Below are 16025 nucleotides of genomic sequence, written 5' to 3'. Positions count from 1 at the left end.
CAACAAGAGGTTCGTGGACGATATGAGCATGTAAAACCGGTGAACATCAAATGTTGACTTTTCGATGAAAACATCGACGAAGCAGCAACCCGCAACAACAACTTTGGTCTTGAAACACGTGGACAATGTCATCACGTGATTTTCACCCTGGCATGAAAACGCATAATCAAAATGTTCAAAACGACCAGATCTTCGCTTGTATCTCTTTCAACAACCACATAATCCTTGGACAGCTTTGCATGACCCATCTTGAATAGGGGCCCGCACCTACGAGAAGCATCATCATGGCCTCAACCTCCCAACCTCCCAAGAAGACGAACAAACGCAAGTCTGCGGCGGCAGATCTGGCCACTGATGTCCAAGTCGTCGTTGAGGAAGCTTCGTCCTCTGCTGGACCTGCGTTTGGTGAGTGGTGCTGTGAGGGTCAAGCGCATACCTTTGCCAGCAGTCTCGCATTTAGCGGAGCTGTAAGCAGGACACTGATTGAAGCCGAATTGCACCCTCTCAGTCAACTTCCCCTCGGTCCGACCAGCCAAATCAACGCCATTCACCATGTATTCTCGAGAAGCTGCTTCTTCTTCCGCTCTGACCAAACAGTACACCATGATTGCTGGGGAGACAGAAGATGTCGAATTTTCGAGTCACAATCGAGATCAGAGATTAGATGCGGAAGGATCAGACTGCCAGTGTGTTTTCCTTTCATTCAGCTACTTGTCGAAAGCCTTCCTTCTATTTTCGCTGCGGCACATTTCCCAAATGCCCGGCTGACGAGAGGTCTGGATCACCAGATATCTCCCTGCGATCTACGACCCCTCCACACAAACTCTCCATGTTCACCCTTCCGCCCCTCTCTACCTCCTCTCGCACAGTGTCAAGCGACTGAAGACCGCCGGACTGTCGCAAGCTCCCGTCGCTGATCAAAGAGCGCTGTACAAGGCTAAACGTAATGATTTGGGCGAAGCTTTCGGGACGAGAAAAGCGAAAGTGCAAATTAGGGCAGAGGAGAGGAACAAGGTGGATGTGGGCGCTATGGAGGGCGTTCGTGGACATTTGATGGAGAGCATCGGGGAGATGGCCGTTGATGAAGGTATGTGTGGTTTTTGAGGCTCAAAAGGTTCAGCAGAGTGAGAAGAAGGGAGGACGACTGATCATGAACTTCCTGATGGTAGGGCCGGAGAAACCAAGCGAGGTCATACCTACACCCAACATCACCACGTCAGACGTCACTGCCGTCTATCCTCGTGACTCAATCATCCCAGCATCAGAATGGACAGCCATCGACGTTAGTCATCTATTGGAAGCGAAAGACGACAAGGCTCGAGTGGGCTTACTGCCCTTCAGAAGGAGTTTATGGCTCCAGGACAAATGTCGAGTGATCGCACATCTGAAGGACAAGTCTTTGAGACGTACCCAGATGTGAGTGGTCGACTTGAGCAGTCAGTGCCTCTAGACGTTATCACAGGACACTAACAACATTATCCTTTTCCGCCCTTCCTCAGGCGCTTCCTCTACTATCTCTCTTGTCTGCTCGCGTTCCACGACTTTGCCCCTCGGCTCTCCAAAACACCTTCATCCGAACTATCTGCCAAATTCCCCGGTGTCCCTCGTCAACTCATTGACGGTCTCATCACTCGTTTTTCAGAGACGGCGGGCAAGAAACATACCGTTACGGAGAAGACGAGGACGAAGCTTTTGGCGTGGATTTGTTTGCTGTATCTCTTGTTGGATGGATATGCTGTAGAGATAGGCAAGGTTGCGAAGGATCTGAAGATGGAGCCTGCAAAGTGAGTCCACTTCTGACCGCGCTTCTGCTTCCCGATGTGCTCAGCATGTATCGTCGTATTGACAAACATTTCGTCGGAATAGAGTCACTACAATCTACAGATCATTGGGTTGTTCGGTCAACCTCGCCACTCCCGCGGAAAGAGAGAAACAAGGTCTCTCGATGGCGGAGGCGAGTGCGGCACGAAAAGCCATTTTGGTAGCTCCCGTCACTTTCCCGAAGACCAAGAAGCGAGGACCTGTCAAACGATAGGACCAGCTTCGCATATGCATTCATCAACACTTCAAATGCGTTGTGTCGTTTACCATGAGTTCCAACGATCCTATCGCAGACAGCTTCGCATACTCTGTCCGAGATCTTCAATTGCTTTCTTGCATTCGATCATGCATCTGGAATAGTGACCAGCCAAGCCTCACAGGTTTACAGATTGGGAGCATGCCTTAGTAAGCAGGGTAAATGTGAGTCTGACTTTGCGCGTTTGTCAGGCTATCCATCAAGGCATCCAATCAAACAGTCAAGCTATCAATCAATCGATCAGAGCAGTCAAGTCAATCATGTCATTCTTCTATTATGTTTTTGTCTTGTCCTCGTTTTTCTGGTTTGTTTTTTTAGTTCCAATCCTTTTTGTCTTTCTTCTATTTCCTTTCCTTACTGAATGAGTGACCGACCTTGATTTCGAACCATACCGGTTCCTCTGAGTCGACCTTTCGAGCCTCTGAATCCGAACAGTCAGTTGGTCAGTCAGTCTCTTGATTAGCGGATCAATCAATACCTCAAAGATCCTTAGAATCTTCATCGGGTTCTATCCTGACTGCCTTCGCGGTGACTTGATCTTTCAGCCGAGTAGCAGAAACCACGGTTGTTACCCAGGGATCCTCCCAAGTTCTCTGTACTGACTAGGTCTTCTCGAGTGTAAGTCCGACTTTGAGCAGGGGGAGAACGGGGAGTGGAGGAAGAGTGATGAGCAGACTGTCCGTCGTGATCGTCCTGTCTCCTAGACGAAGACGAGGTACTGAGAGCGATCGAGGGACCTTGAGCGACATTCGTATCAGCATCAAAAGATGGAATAGGGACTCGGGCTTGATCCGAACCGTTCCGCGAAGATAGAGCAAGAGCCTCTCCTCTGGGCTCGCCGTCTGCAAGAAATGACGAGTAAGACGATGGGATATAGATTTCATCCTCCTCCAGGAATCTTCGGATGGGAGGAAGTTCCAGCGAGTCGTCATGGAAAGCTCCCGGTGTCTGTTGGGCTGTCGATGACGAACGTTGTTGAGGAGCAAGCAGTTCAGCAAGAGGTGGCAAAGAGATTGATTCGGGTCGACGAGACCTCGAGAGTGATTCTTGATCGAGTCGAGACGCGAATCCAGTCTCGCTCGAGCGTGGGTGAGCATATGGATGATATCGTCGAGTAGGAGTGACAGGCGGAGGGGAAGTATAAAGTCCAACTGGTCGCGATGATGTGTCGAATGCAACAGAGACAGGAGGAGGAGGCGAAACCAGATGCATGGCAGCCTCGAAAGGTGGTGGTCGGATCCCTGCTGCCCGAAGAGTGTCAGTTGGACGATGCCCGGCAGCTTGTGCGAACAATGTCGCAACTGGCTGTCCTTGAGATGGCTGGGGTTCGCACGGAGGTGGAGGAGGCGGGGCTCGATAGCCAGAGAGTTGTTCTTGAGGGGGAGTAGCGGCTCGAGGATGAAATTGTGGTGCAACCGGTTCACGTGTAGCAGTGCTTGCAGGTGCTGATGCGTTCCCAGTTGGCTGGTCGACGATAACGGAACCAGTCTGTTGAGGTTGGACAGACGTAGTAAGGCTTGGTGGAGTGGTGAGGATATTCAGTGTTGGCCGGCCCGCGCCAGGAGGACGAGGGGGAAGAGGAATGCATCGGAGGGGGACGAAACCGAAAGTCATCGTCCACCGGGTCATATCAGTCATTGGGTCGGGACCTGCAATGCTAATGGTTGAAAAGGCAAACCTGGTGTCAGTCCGAGGTCCATATCTGATGCAAAGAGATGTGGATGTGATGACCGGATGAAATTTGAATACACGACACTTACGGTCCATACAGAGTGTGCGCAGCGAGTTCCCCGACGCGCGGTTCATAAGCCTGGGTGAAGAGGAATCCATCAGTTTCATGGTCAGAGGGCGATGCAGTGCCCGATCACACTTACGTGGATAGAATAACTATTAGCAACAGGATCATAGGTTATTCTACCGGTGTGGTACATGAACACCATATCCCTCCGCGGTTCATTGATGGCACTGCTGGCCTGTTGAGATGGGAGGGGCGGCGGTCCTGCTGGACCAGGTGCTCCTCGTGGCTGCTGTTCCTGTTGTCGTTCCATCCCGATTGGGAAGACTCGACCGGTCCAGTGTACAGTGGTCTTGAAGAGAATACCAATGCTGGTCTGAAAAGAGAACCAGAATGAAGAATGTGATCGGAACTTGAATGAGAGAGACAGTATCTTATATCGCTAGGAGAGACATGATCTTGCCACTCAAGTCACCTTAGCAAGCGTTTTGCGCTTTCCTTCATCCATCACTCGCCAATCACTTCAGTAGTCGAAAGTCTCTTTGTTCTCTCTCTCTCTCGTCAGACTGAGAACCGCCTCACTGAAACGCATTTCGCGGTACATCTTTGAAGAAGTGACGACGACTCCCCCTTAGCCAGACATGAAACTCAAAGTCAGTCGTCTCACTCTCACATCAGTCACACGGCTCGATGGTCAGTCTCTGTTCCATAGTGAGCTCGTCAGTCAGCGATCGATATTGTCTCATCCGTCATCATGTGGAGTAGGCGCTGTCATGGTGATCGAGAGAGAGATGCGTAAGAGAGATGTCAACATGGAGGAATGAACAAAAGGAGGGGAAACGGAAACGGTCGATCACCTCTCAGTCGTTTCGGTGCCTTTACCAGGAGGGATCAGACAAAGGGGTAAGTTTGATCCCGCTCTCTCACTGTCGCTATGGGGAAGGAATGATTACATAACCACAGCGAATCCTCAGGACGGAAGCAAATATTTCTTGTTGTTTCGTCGTCGAGATTTTGATCCATCTATTGATTTCGCTCGTCACCCATATCATACACCACACAGCTCATACACTGTGACATCTCGGAACAGCTTCTCAGACGACATACAGAATGGCCGACGAAGAAGCCCCCACTCAGTCTACCTCACGACTCGACAATGCAGGAACGCTGCTTCAATCGGTCTCGACCTCGCTTACACATGAGAAGATCACCATCGTGCGTTGGTCTGATCCACCTCTCCTCTTCTTCACCGATGATACATGTCACGACCCCATCTCGATCTCTGCACCCTTGTCTTCCTACTGCTGAAACTAGCGGTCCGTGCTCCCGTGCTGACTGTGTAATCTCTTCGGTCTGCTTCACAGTTACCAGGTTACGAACCTGACTATTCAGCTTGTACATTCTGTCTCTGGCAAGAAGACCATACCTTGGGAAATGCCTTGAGGTGGATAATAATGAAGGAGTGAGCGGGACAACTTCTCCTTCCCCGATGCGTGCATCGAACCAGACTGACGGAAAGGTCTCTTTCTCCTCCTGTGGGGCTATCAGTCCCGATGTGGAGTTCTGCGGCTACACTGCTCCTCACCCTTCCGAACCCAAGATTCATCTTCGGATCCAGATGTACGGTGCGTGTCTTGTATATACGAATTCTCTTCACAATACGTGAACGTCCTCAAGGCATCATCGACGGGGACTGACGTCGGTCTACAACATCTCGCAGATAATCTCTCAGCTGTCGATTGTTTGCGCAAAGGTCTTGCCAATCTCAGAGATCTCTTGACCACCGTTGACTCCTCTTACAAATCAAGTTTAACGTGAGTAGGATGATCACCTTTCACCCCGCCATTCGACTGCGGGGACTGAGCGCTCAATCATGCTGATCTGATATGCTCATCTTGGACTAGTGCTGGAAACTATATCAAGGAAGAAGATGTGGATGTTCGAGCCGCTGTGGATAATACACTTAGAGAAAGAGGGTTCGCAGTGGAAGGCGATGATGAGCGCATGGATATGTCATAGCGTGGCGAAGAGTCACTATGACATATATACCTTCTCAATGTATAGTATACCCAAGCCTAGAAGTTGGCCAAACGACTTATCGCTTGCTTGTCAGTCATGTATATGGGATATGGCATTTTACAGTATCAGGACTGACGATACACTCTCCATCTGACCCCCCTGAATGAAGTGTACCAAGGACTCTATCAATAGTCGTCGTAAAGAATCATGTTCATGTTCTCGTTATGCATGTCATCTGATCTACGTGACACCAATGTCTAGGTCAGGTGCACTCGTCAACCCAGCCGGCCAGCCCGTCTTACTGAGGCGGAGGACCTCCCACTCTTCCAAACACATGTTCCACCCTATTCATCGATACGACCACCTCCTTATTCGTCTCCTTGAACTCCTTCATCACGTTGAAGTTCAATGCGTAGGGTATCCTGTCCACGCTCCATCTTGGCGCCAATGTACCGTCTGGTCGAAGTAATTGTAATCTGACCGTCGTTGCTTTTTCTACATGTTACGGGTGGTCACAACTCAAGGATCAGCTCAATGGTGACAGGTCCCCCAAGTGTGACTGTGGGAAGTGAAAGCGAAAGCGAGGGGACCACTTGACTCACGAAGGTTTGGGAAGTAGACTTTACAGTCTTCCACTCTCATCTCCTTGGGCTTCACCAACCCTTTACTCATCTCATGCCCTACACTCGTCAACTTGAGGAAAGTCTTCGTTCCGGTGGATCCGTTTTTCGGTCGGATCTGCACCATCGAGAGCCGAGTAACGATCCGACTTGAGCCAATCACGAATGCTCCGATGACGAGAGCCACGCCCGACATCAGGATTGGCTCGGAATACGCGATGATGGTATCTGTTATCCGGGTGCTGATCTTGGTGATGAGGCCGCTTGTCCTGTTGTGATGATGTTAGCTCATCGCGCAAACCATGTTGCACAGGTCAGAATTGGACGAAGCAGCGAGAGATGGTGCAACCAAGGTAAAGCGTATGTGGTTCACCCCTTCAATAGATGGTGTGGAACAGTACATACCGTTGTCTAGCTTCAATCTTGGCCCTTTCCTCCTCGGAGATCTCCTTCTTAGGCACAGAGGGCATCGAAGGCCAAGTGATGAGTAACAGTCCCCAGATCCCCAAAACCAGCAGTAAGAGCGACGGACTCTGAGTAGGCGGTCTGGCAAAGACCGTGCGTTCCAGGACTGTCTCGTCGGGTGAAGAGGAGGGTACGGTATGCCAAGGCCATGGAGCGAGAAGCGGGACGGGAGAAGATGCAGCGCCTGCGCGGAGCTGTTGAAGGGTTGGCGTTCGAGTAGGAGGAGGAGGGGATGGGAACGATAGGCGAGCTTCTCTGGGAGGTTGAGTGGAGGTAGAGGGGGACTGGGAAGTTGTCGTTGAGGCTGATCGACTGCTCGAAGCGTTTGATGAACGTAAGAAGACTGGGAATTGCGGTGAGGAAGCAGTGGCACGATGAAGCAGCACACTTCGAAGAGCGAACCGAGCCGTTCTCTCCATCCTGTAGAGCCGTCGTTTGGTATGTATGGAAGGTGTATGAAACGAAATAGGTGAACGACACCAATAACAGGCGATTCAAAAAAAAGAAAGTCGGAAACTCGGTTGCTCCGATCATGCATGATGAAGATCAACGGAACCAAATTTGGTCGTTGCCTCGATGGATGTCACCGTCGTCGCTCAAGCACAAAGCAATATACTATGTTACAGCTGAGGAGTATGGACGTCGCCATACGATGTGAAGGACACACGAATATATGTACGCCATGCATGTGATTATCGCTTTTTCTTGCCCAACTCGACGTTCAAATCCACTTTGCCAAACACGTTCTCCAGCCTGTTCAGCGAGACGACCACTTCCTCCTGGGTCTCGTTCAGAAACCTCGTATCTCTGAAGTCCATATAATACGGTCTCTCCTCTGTCCACGATCTCCTTGCTCCATCAGCAACTACGAGGCTAAGGAAGCCTTTTCCGGAACCTGCGGGGACAGAATTAGCCCTACATCATCATGGAGAAGAAGAAGAGCAAAGGAGCGCATTTCTGTGAATAGCGTTAAGAACGGATGCGGACGATCCATATGATCAGATTCCAGATTTGGGCAGGTAGGAGAGGGAGAGAGAACTGATAGGATGGAGAGAGAACGAGCATCACTCACGTCCCGGAACAGCTGCAACCGTCAAATCTCCTAGCTGGAAATCTCTCGGTTTCGCCAACCGTCCCAATAGGGCCTGACGACCCGTCATCATCCTCAAATATATCTCCTCCTTTCCTTCTCCACCCGTCGGTGACGATGCTGAGTGAGGTATTCTGATCAGTGAGAGTCGGGTGACCCGACGTGTGGTCAGGAAGACTCGATAGAGAGCTACGCCCCCTCCTATGACTGCTAAGTATGGAGGAGCTTCGATGAGCAGGTGATTGTTGATAGTTCCCCATACTCGGCTGTCCGGATCGGACAAGGATATCAGCTTGATTCATCTTGGGTCGCAATCACCCCCGGTAATGGATATGGCGTTGATTCGGAGCTTCGGAGGGAAGACCAAGTCCAAAATAAGAGATCCGTGAACCTCGCCTAGACTCACGTAGCATATCCTACATCCTCGACAGACCACCAATCTGGCATTCTCGGCTTATCAGGCATGAGATAGAACAGTATCCCGAACCAAGCCATCGAACAAGCCAAAAATAGATTCCTCCTAGGTGAAGCAGGTAATGATCTAGCGTAAATCACTCGTTCCTCGGCACCACCGACCCCAACCGCGGTCTGCGTCGCGGTGTTCGTTTTCCTTCCGGTTCTGGAACTCTCAGGGGAAGAGAGAGGACGCCATGGCCATGGGGAAGTTAGGGGTACGGGGGTGGGTCGCGGCGGAGGGGGTTGACGAGGAAATGGGTCGAGGGGGAAGAATGGTTTGGCTGTTGAGTTGGTGAGTATGGAAACCACTTTCACAGGTAGAACTTTAGAATAGGAACGAGGAGGGAGGACATTGACCTTGTCGATGAAAGCCGGGACTGCTGATTCAAGAACAGAGGACGAGGAATGACTCACACTTCGTAGACCCTTTGGCATTTCGGCGCACGCAAGAGTGGATGTATCTGATCACAGCTCTCTGTTGAGACGACGAAGAAGGACCTGCAGATATCAGGACTGATATCCGTCCAGCTGTCCCTGGGGTTTTGATCAAAGCCAGTCCGATCATCCCAAGCTTGCGTACCAATGGATCGGATTTGACTGACGTATCGGACAGTCACAGAGGCAGGTATGGTTCAGAACGAGAACAATGCCTGTTGATTTCAACATTTTGTGGAAATGCTACAAAGTGGAACCTTCCGCTTTCTGCGTGCCTTGATATCTCTCTCGGTCCGTGATCTGACTGCAAATTGAATCTGATCCCATGCATAATCGAGTACCGCATGCAAATCACAACTCATCTTCCAACCTCCTCGGATCCTCTTCGTCCGCCTCGTCCATGTCTGAGCCAGCATCCTCATGAATGGCTTCCAAGGACTTTTCGTTCCCACCCTTGACCACTTCCGAAGCTAGATCATCCACGCTGCCCGCCAATGCTCCGCTCTCTCCTCCGTCTTCTGAGACACGTGCCGCGAAAGCTGCAATCTCTCGATCGTACACGTCCCATTCGGGGATCTGTCGTGCTCTGACCAGCTTCGGCTCTTTCTGTTAAGGGGAAACGAGATTTCAGCTCAAATTGGCAGCAAGACTGCAGGTGACTGACTGTAAGAGGATTTTGACAAAGATCGACTGCAAAACAGATTTCAGCGTCGTCATCAAGGTATTAATCTTGGTCTTCAGATAGGTACACCTGCCGACTCATTGTGACGCAGAAAAAGGCGCTCTGACTCACTCGTTTTGGCAGTCTCCAGACTCCCATCGCTACACCAGGTCTGACACCATAACCAATCCTGATCCAGCGTCCAAATTGGGATAGTGTCCTGCATTGAATTTGGCAAGTCTTGATCGAGATTGGCGAGAGAGTTAGGGTCAGCTGAAAGAGCGTGATATTGACCTCGGAGCCGATCCTGTGATTGCATCAATGCGTCAGATCATGCCTCGAAATCACTAGTTCAAGCTTACTCCAGTTGCGAGCTAATTCACCCCATTCACGATCAGCTCATGGTGCACTGTCCCAAAACGAGTCATCAGGGAGCTGCTTACCTGTCTGAATCGTTTGAGATCCACCACATACAGCGCACTGACCAGCCGCGATATCAGTCGCGTATCCAGATCTCAGCACGACTGCTGCACCCACCTGATATGATAGGGTCTCCCTCTCAACGCATCCTTCCAGTACCCAGTCTTCCAGAACCTAAAGCCTTCCATTCCCTCTCTACTGTTACCCATTGGGGGATATCCATATACTCTGCCATGGAGATCCACATCGACAAGTTCTTTCATATCCGTTCTGACGATCTGGTCCGCGTCCACGAAGATGACCTTGTCCAAATCCATAGGGAAGAGAACGTCGAGGAATAGAATCTTGTAGCTGTCGGAATTTTTAGCTTTCTAACACTCATTAAGCAGATACACTCACGCCCAAATAATTCTCTGTTTCTCTGTTTGAGCTCGAAGCCAATGAGGCCATTTGTATGTGACCAGTTCATATTGGAAGCCATATTCCTCAGCGAGTTTGGGGATGAAAGCCTGTAATCCATGATCATCAGCACACTGAGTAATGCGATGAGACAGGATCTGGTAACGAACGATGAATGTCGGGGAGAGAAAGTTTTCCTGATGGGCAGAGTGACACGTATTAGCCTTGAATCGTACGTTGGGACAAGAACAGGGGGTCACCTACAATGAACCAGAATTTGACGGTGCTTTTGGTATGTTTCATGACGCTTAGAATCATAATAGATGCGAATCGCTATCGACTTAGGTCAGTCTTCTATGTAATCGTCTCACGCAGTCCACATTTCTCACTTCATACAGAAGACCAGAAGCGACCGTGAAGATATTGATATCGGCATGCCGGCTTTTGTTTGTCGTTGCAAGCTCTGTTGACAGTCCGATTATCGATTTCATTCTAGCCAGATACAAGACATCAGCTCTGATGTCTGAAAGTAAAGCGTATCGTTGGTCATCATGAGGTGGAAGATTCCATCAGAAACACGATGATGTGGATTGATCTCACTTTGAAAATACAGCACCAGCCAGTGACTCTTCCTTCTTCACCCCGTCTTCCGGAGCCAGTACGTCGGCTCTTTCCATCCCATCCTTCCTCGCGATCCTAGGGAAGATAGTCGTTCCTTCGAAGGAAGCAAGCATCACCCCTGCCCCTGTCACATTTACAGTCTCACTATCCCAATCTCGATTGCCTACACTCTCCAACTCGAAGACCTCTCTACCCCTTCCAGGTCTAATCGACAACTCGTATACCCCCGGAGTGGCTCTGAATTGTAAGTAGCCCAAATTAGCCATCACTTGCGTATCGGCTGCCACTTCCAAGCCGCCGGTTCTCAACTGAAGTTGAAGTCCACGAGGCGGCACGTTCTCTCCTTCTCGAGCATGTCCCTCGATTAGGAGCTGCTTGAGTTGAAAAAGGACATGGAGAGGATCATGAACTTGAGAAAGTACAAGATTGTCCAGATCGTAGGGTGAAGTCTTTGGACTGACGATCCACGATGGAGGCGTATCGAGACCGAGAGTGAAGATGGGTGACGATGGTAAGTTATCGAAGACAACGCCAGGGGCAATGACCTCGCTGCAACAGAAGGGTCAGACACATGTTGATCTTTCCTCATTAACCCAATCCACTTACCCATCAACGTCAAAGGTGACTTGCGGCGGTATTGACGCTCGATAGAAGCGCTTCAACTTGACCTGGAGCATCGCGTCAGGTTCGCCTTTCTGATCAGACTAGCTGCACTGACCTCAGTCATTACTGGTTCCGGCTCTAGATATACGGAAACGGCGATGTTCTCCATCTCAGCTAGGGTCTGTTGGCGAGTTAGCGTCTGACCGCTTCAATCCACATTTTAGCCCACCTTTAGCTGAGTAGACCATCGTTGAGCATGTTCAGATAGAGGATCGACCACAGCTGCAACTTGCAGGATCGCGGTGTCCAAATCTCCAATCGTGAAAGACCTGAATCCATTCCATTGTCAATCTGACTTCCTGTTGCTTGCTTTGGCAACTCACATATCTCCATTGTCCAGTTTACGGTAAAATCTCCCTCTCGACATTTGTAGCGGAGCGAAAATACCTTCCGCATCGACTGGCTTGTAAGCAGCCGTGATCACGGATGAGGACATAGCGATTAAATTGCCCAAGGTCGGCCTGGAAAGACTTGTCAGCTCAAATCTGCTCGGTAGTGGGATGATCACACTCACCGATCAAAAACGGTAATGTCGTCATACATAGTCTTAAGGACATCGATGACAGGCTTCACTCGTTTCCTGTGCTCGTAGATCTCCAAAGCGTCAAAGTCCTCGACAGGGAAGGTTTTCTCGGTCAGTGGACCAACAAGCTATGGCGATCACATCAGCTGGGAGCCTATATAACTGTGCAGCCTGATATCCTTACCCTTCCATTGACCAGTAAATGAGGCCGTCCATCTTCCAGGCCTAACTCGTCCGCGATCTTACTACCCACTTTCCAGAATTCTGCAGAAGCTGCTACTGTACTCGTAGTCCATCCATCAAAGGTCATCCCGTTCAAGGGCTGGCTTTCGTGAGACCTCTGCGGGTCTTCAGACGACTGCGTAGTGATCTCATCCTGTGACCCAGACATTTCACTGGTGAGGTCAACTTCTCCAAACAGGTCCAGTAAATCGGAAGGTCTTGCTGTAGACAGCGAGGATTGGTCCAGTAGCTGATAGATCATTGTGGACAGCCTCTCGTTGCCCCTCACTTCCTGATGGTCTGTTGATGCAATGTGAATGAAGCCTAATCGTGAAGCGCATTCAGGTGTCTGTATATTGATTAGCTTCACGAGCGTCTTGCGTCTTCATCGCACCATTCAGCTCACATCAAGGTGTCTCAGAGCATCCATCACCACTCTTTGTCCCTCCGCCGTATCAAGATCTCCTACAACCCACATGGTGATTGGCGCGCCGCGATCTCCGTCTACAACTGGGGCATCAGTATGCACCAACACGAGACTGCTTCATATCGACTCACCGGCATAGACGAAATCAGATGTCAACTTCTTGGCTGCATCGTCCTGGAACAGGTCAATCAAATTGTACGACCTCAACTTGGTTTCTCCTGTACCAGGTATCACGAGTTTGCTCCTTCTTTTTGAGCTTGAAGGAAGGTCATAAAAGTAGGTAGACATATCTTCGGGAGCGTCGCCGAGCATGATCTGGGACCGCAATGTTGTCAGTCACACCCTTGATGACACTGAAAGTTGTGGGAAAGAGAGACTGACCTGTTCTTGAAGGTATCCAAGCTGAGATGCCATCTCAGATTGCACGATTGCGGTCCAGTGCTGTGCAGTCTGACGTCAGCATCCGTTTACTTCAGACACGATCACTCTACTCACGCCTCCCAAAGGTGTATACTTTCCATTGATAAATAGATGTCCTGCTTTGGACTCTTGCTTTGTGGCGAGGAGTCGATTCATGTATTCCGCAGTCTGGGCTAAGTGATGATCGTAATCCTCACTGGCAATCACCTCATCGAAAGGCAAAGCGGCTTTGGTGGATTCGGCAGCCAGAATGTCGTAGGCTTTACGAGCATGATCTATGGTGACTGTACCTGGCGCGGTCAGGGTGCTCGGAATGATACCGACGAGCTGGAAATGGAAGACAAATCTCAGTAATCTGAGATGGCAGCTGAACTTGAATGCTCACCGCAGCGAAGAAATCACGAGTGGCGCCGCGACCGAACGTTTGCACGGAATAGTGGAAGATCTTTGCCATCTGAGAGGCTACAAGCTTTCATCGTCAGTCAAAACGAAACCAATATGGACATGGCACTTACATATGTCGTTCACCGCAAGGTCGAACATGGGTACGATTCCAAACCTGATTGGAAGACCACGTTGAATCATCGGACTGATGGAAGACGCGATGATGTCCAACGACGGCACACTTGCGAGGTCAAGGACAAACACGAGATTCCAAGTGTTGCGCCGAACGGTGTGAAATTGACCAGGATAGATAGGTCGCATATACTGGAGAAAAGGTCAGCTTCTGTGCTCGAGCGGGAATATCCTCATGTAGCTTACACCTTGGATGTGGACTGGCCAATTCTTGTATCTGACATCATGTGTGGTCAGCTGTCTGCTATTTGCTCAAGATAGAGAATAAGCAACATAGCTCACCTCTTGTCCTTTTCGATGTCGTTCCACCATGTGATGACCTTGTCGCCCTCGATACGATCACTTGCATCCACAATGCCTTCTCCCGCTTCGTCTTCCGTCTGAGCTTGACCAACAACAGGATCGGAGATCAAATTGACTGCTTGTTTCGGTGTCAATCCAAGGGACGTCAATGACAGGATGAGGTGCCTCTCGTCGCGGATTGCTTTCAGTAAACTACATCACACTCGAGCGGTCAGCAATGGTGTACAGGTCAAAAACAACACAAGCTGTGAGAAAGGCAAACTGCAGAGAAACATGGGGACAACAGCGTGAACAATCCGACAAGTCCGGCACTCTGTGGAGAGGTAAGACCTCTCACCAGTACGTTTGAGCTGGGATTGGGAATGGAAGCAGGGGCCGTTGTTTTCAGGTGGGCAGCAGGTGGGCAGAAAACAAACAAACACGGAAGGAAGAACTTACGAATAAGCGTTCAGATCACTACCCAGTGCTTTCCCATTCACGTAGATTGCGGGACCCCCTTGACCTCTGACAGCGATGGTCCTACTCTGGATCCTGATATTCTCCGGTACTTCCACACTTCTGGCAAGTGCTGCTGAATATTTTGGGAAATCTTGCGAGAGATGAGTCAGCGCTTCGAGAGGGTCGTCGGAAGCCATGATTAATGCGGTTGCTTTGAGGCCCAGATCTGTTCATCGAAGACTCGAACCATCAGCTAATTTGTTGATCACAAGGGCTGATTCGTCCAGAGAGACAGGACTGACCTTTGACTTCTTCAGTCGTCAATGGATTTGCCAAGTCTGACCACGGATCTTCTCCTAAAACTTGACTAAATACCCCAGTTTCAGTCTCATTCCCCAAGCCGACTGTCGACGTCACTCCCTGCTCTACTCCACTGGTAGACCCTGCCGAAGCACGATCATCGACCACTAGATAGTCCGTCTTTTTCAAAACCATCTCGACGCCCCATCCTGCCAACGGGGTTTTTCGAACCCCTTCAGCAGACCGATTGGACGGAGGTTGATATCGGACCGTATAGGTGAAGTCAGGATAAATGGAAGCGTGGTGCGCTAGATAGTTCAACAAAGATGAAGCTGGGGCAGAAGAAGGGGTGTAGTAGATGATAGCTCTGGGAGAGGTAGGAGTGGAAGAGGATGAAGAAGGGAATGTATGGTCAAATGGCTGAGAGAGAGGTTGAACATTTCTAAAGGTTGTGATATCAGATCATCAGTTCGCACCATGATCCCTCATAAAAGGAGATGGATCAAGGAAAGGGTACTGACGGCAAATGATCATTCTCTTCTATACTCAATTCCATATCTCTTCTCAACTCCTCCACATCGCAAAACCCTTTCCCTCTCCATTCCACCCAACCCTCACACCCTGCCACACCAAGCTTAGTCTCCTGAGACCGTATCACGCTCTCGTACCATGAGTATTCTGCCTCGATCCTCGGAGCTGTGGATTGGAGTGAAAGAGCCAGATGGAAGGTCGATAGGGACGATGGGGACGGGAGTAGGGAATAGGATGAGATTAGGTCGAGGGTCGAGGATAGGATCGTTGATGGGGTACATGATTCGGGAAGTGAGGAGAGAAGATGTAAGAGTGGGAAGTATGACGAGGGTGATTCGTCGTACACCGTTTCACTGGAGACGAATAATCAGTTTCTCTCCGCGAAATCGTTGTGGAACCCAGATGACATGCAGTCCACGAGAGAAAACAAGAGACACCTACAGGATTTCTAGTATGAAGGGAGGTGCAGGCCAACTAGTCTCCAGACTGATGCTAACAGGCGGCGAAGAAGCTCCTGCAGATCCAGTGACGGCAAGCGCAGCTCCAACCACCCAGCCCAATCTCGTTGGACTCCTCATACTGTTCTGTCGTTTGGCTGACACGCTCAGAAAGACCAAGTACGCA

General features: G+C 50.1%; 6 protein-coding genes across 6 annotated transcripts; 2 read left to right on the top strand and 4 right to left on the bottom strand.

The window, feature by feature from the left end:
- Positions 1–284: 284 nt before the first annotated feature.
- Positions 285–2035, top strand: IAR55_000513 (uncharacterized protein; the record flags this gene model as incomplete). The annotated part of the gene is made up of 6 exons (XM_066943649.1): positions 285–405; positions 509–686; positions 789–1087; positions 1170–1416; positions 1500–1784; positions 1867–2035. The coding sequence occupies 6 exons, from the start codon at positions 285–287 to the stop codon at positions 2033–2035; spliced, it is 1299 nt and encodes a 432-aa protein (XP_066806191.1).
- Positions 2036–2575: 540 nt separating this feature from the next.
- Positions 2576–3715, bottom strand: IAR55_000512 (uncharacterized protein; the record flags this gene model as incomplete). Its single annotated transcript, XM_066943648.1, has 1 exon — positions 2576–3715. The coding sequence occupies one exon, from the start codon at positions 3713–3715 to the stop codon at positions 2576–2578; it is 1140 nt and encodes a 379-aa protein (XP_066806190.1).
- A 1207-nt stretch (positions 3716–4922) lies between these two features.
- On the top strand, positions 4923–5831 carry IAR55_000511 (uncharacterized protein; the record flags this gene model as incomplete). The annotated part of the gene is made up of 5 exons (XM_066943647.1): positions 4923–5027; positions 5177–5274; positions 5361–5437; positions 5533–5626; positions 5717–5831. 5 exons carry the CDS (start codon positions 4923–4925, stop codon positions 5829–5831), a joined length of 489 nt encoding a protein of 162 aa, XP_066806189.1.
- Positions 5832–6129: 298 nt separating this feature from the next.
- On the bottom strand, positions 6130–7335 carry IAR55_000510 (uncharacterized protein; the record flags this gene model as incomplete). Its single annotated transcript, XM_066943646.1, has 3 exons — positions 6130–6326; positions 6434–6720; positions 6857–7335. The coding sequence occupies 3 exons, from the start codon at positions 7333–7335 to the stop codon at positions 6130–6132; spliced, it is 963 nt and encodes a 320-aa protein (XP_066806188.1).
- A 273-nt stretch (positions 7336–7608) lies between these two features.
- On the bottom strand, positions 7609–9027 carry IAR55_000509 (uncharacterized protein; the record flags this gene model as incomplete). The annotated part of the gene is made up of 4 exons (XM_066943645.1): positions 7609–7811; positions 7989–8272; positions 8413–8743; positions 8877–9027. 4 exons carry the CDS (start codon positions 9025–9027, stop codon positions 7609–7611), a joined length of 969 nt encoding a protein of 322 aa, XP_066806187.1.
- Positions 9028–9248: 221 nt separating this feature from the next.
- Positions 9249–15979, bottom strand: IAR55_000508 (uncharacterized protein; the record flags this gene model as incomplete). The annotated part of the gene is made up of 28 exons (XM_066943644.1): positions 9249–9503; positions 9562–9587; positions 9691–9865; positions 10002–10038; positions 10096–10329; positions 10378–10487; positions 10548–10574; positions 10642–10710; positions 10767–10869; positions 10978–11547; positions 11605–11666; positions 11717–11782; positions 11831–11930; positions 11985–12122; positions 12176–12312; positions 12369–12755; positions 12813–12910; positions 12965–13148; positions 13215–13274; positions 13329–13580; positions 13639–13715; positions 13769–13961; positions 14016–14046; positions 14112–14324; positions 14571–14796; positions 14873–15312; positions 15392–15754; positions 15843–15979. The coding sequence occupies 28 exons, from the start codon at positions 15977–15979 to the stop codon at positions 9249–9251; spliced, it is 4770 nt and encodes a 1589-aa protein (XP_066806186.1).
- Between the last annotated feature and the right edge of the window lie 46 nt (positions 15980–16025).

The sequence above is a fragment of the Kwoniella newhampshirensis genome, chromosome 1, assembly GCF_039105145.1.
Source record: "Kwoniella newhampshirensis strain CBS 13917 chromosome 1, whole genome shotgun sequence".
In the NCBI taxonomy this organism is placed as follows: domain Eukaryota; kingdom Fungi; phylum Basidiomycota; class Tremellomycetes; order Tremellales; family Cryptococcaceae; genus Kwoniella; species Kwoniella newhampshirensis.
This window is presented reverse-complemented; position numbering and strand designations above follow the sequence as displayed.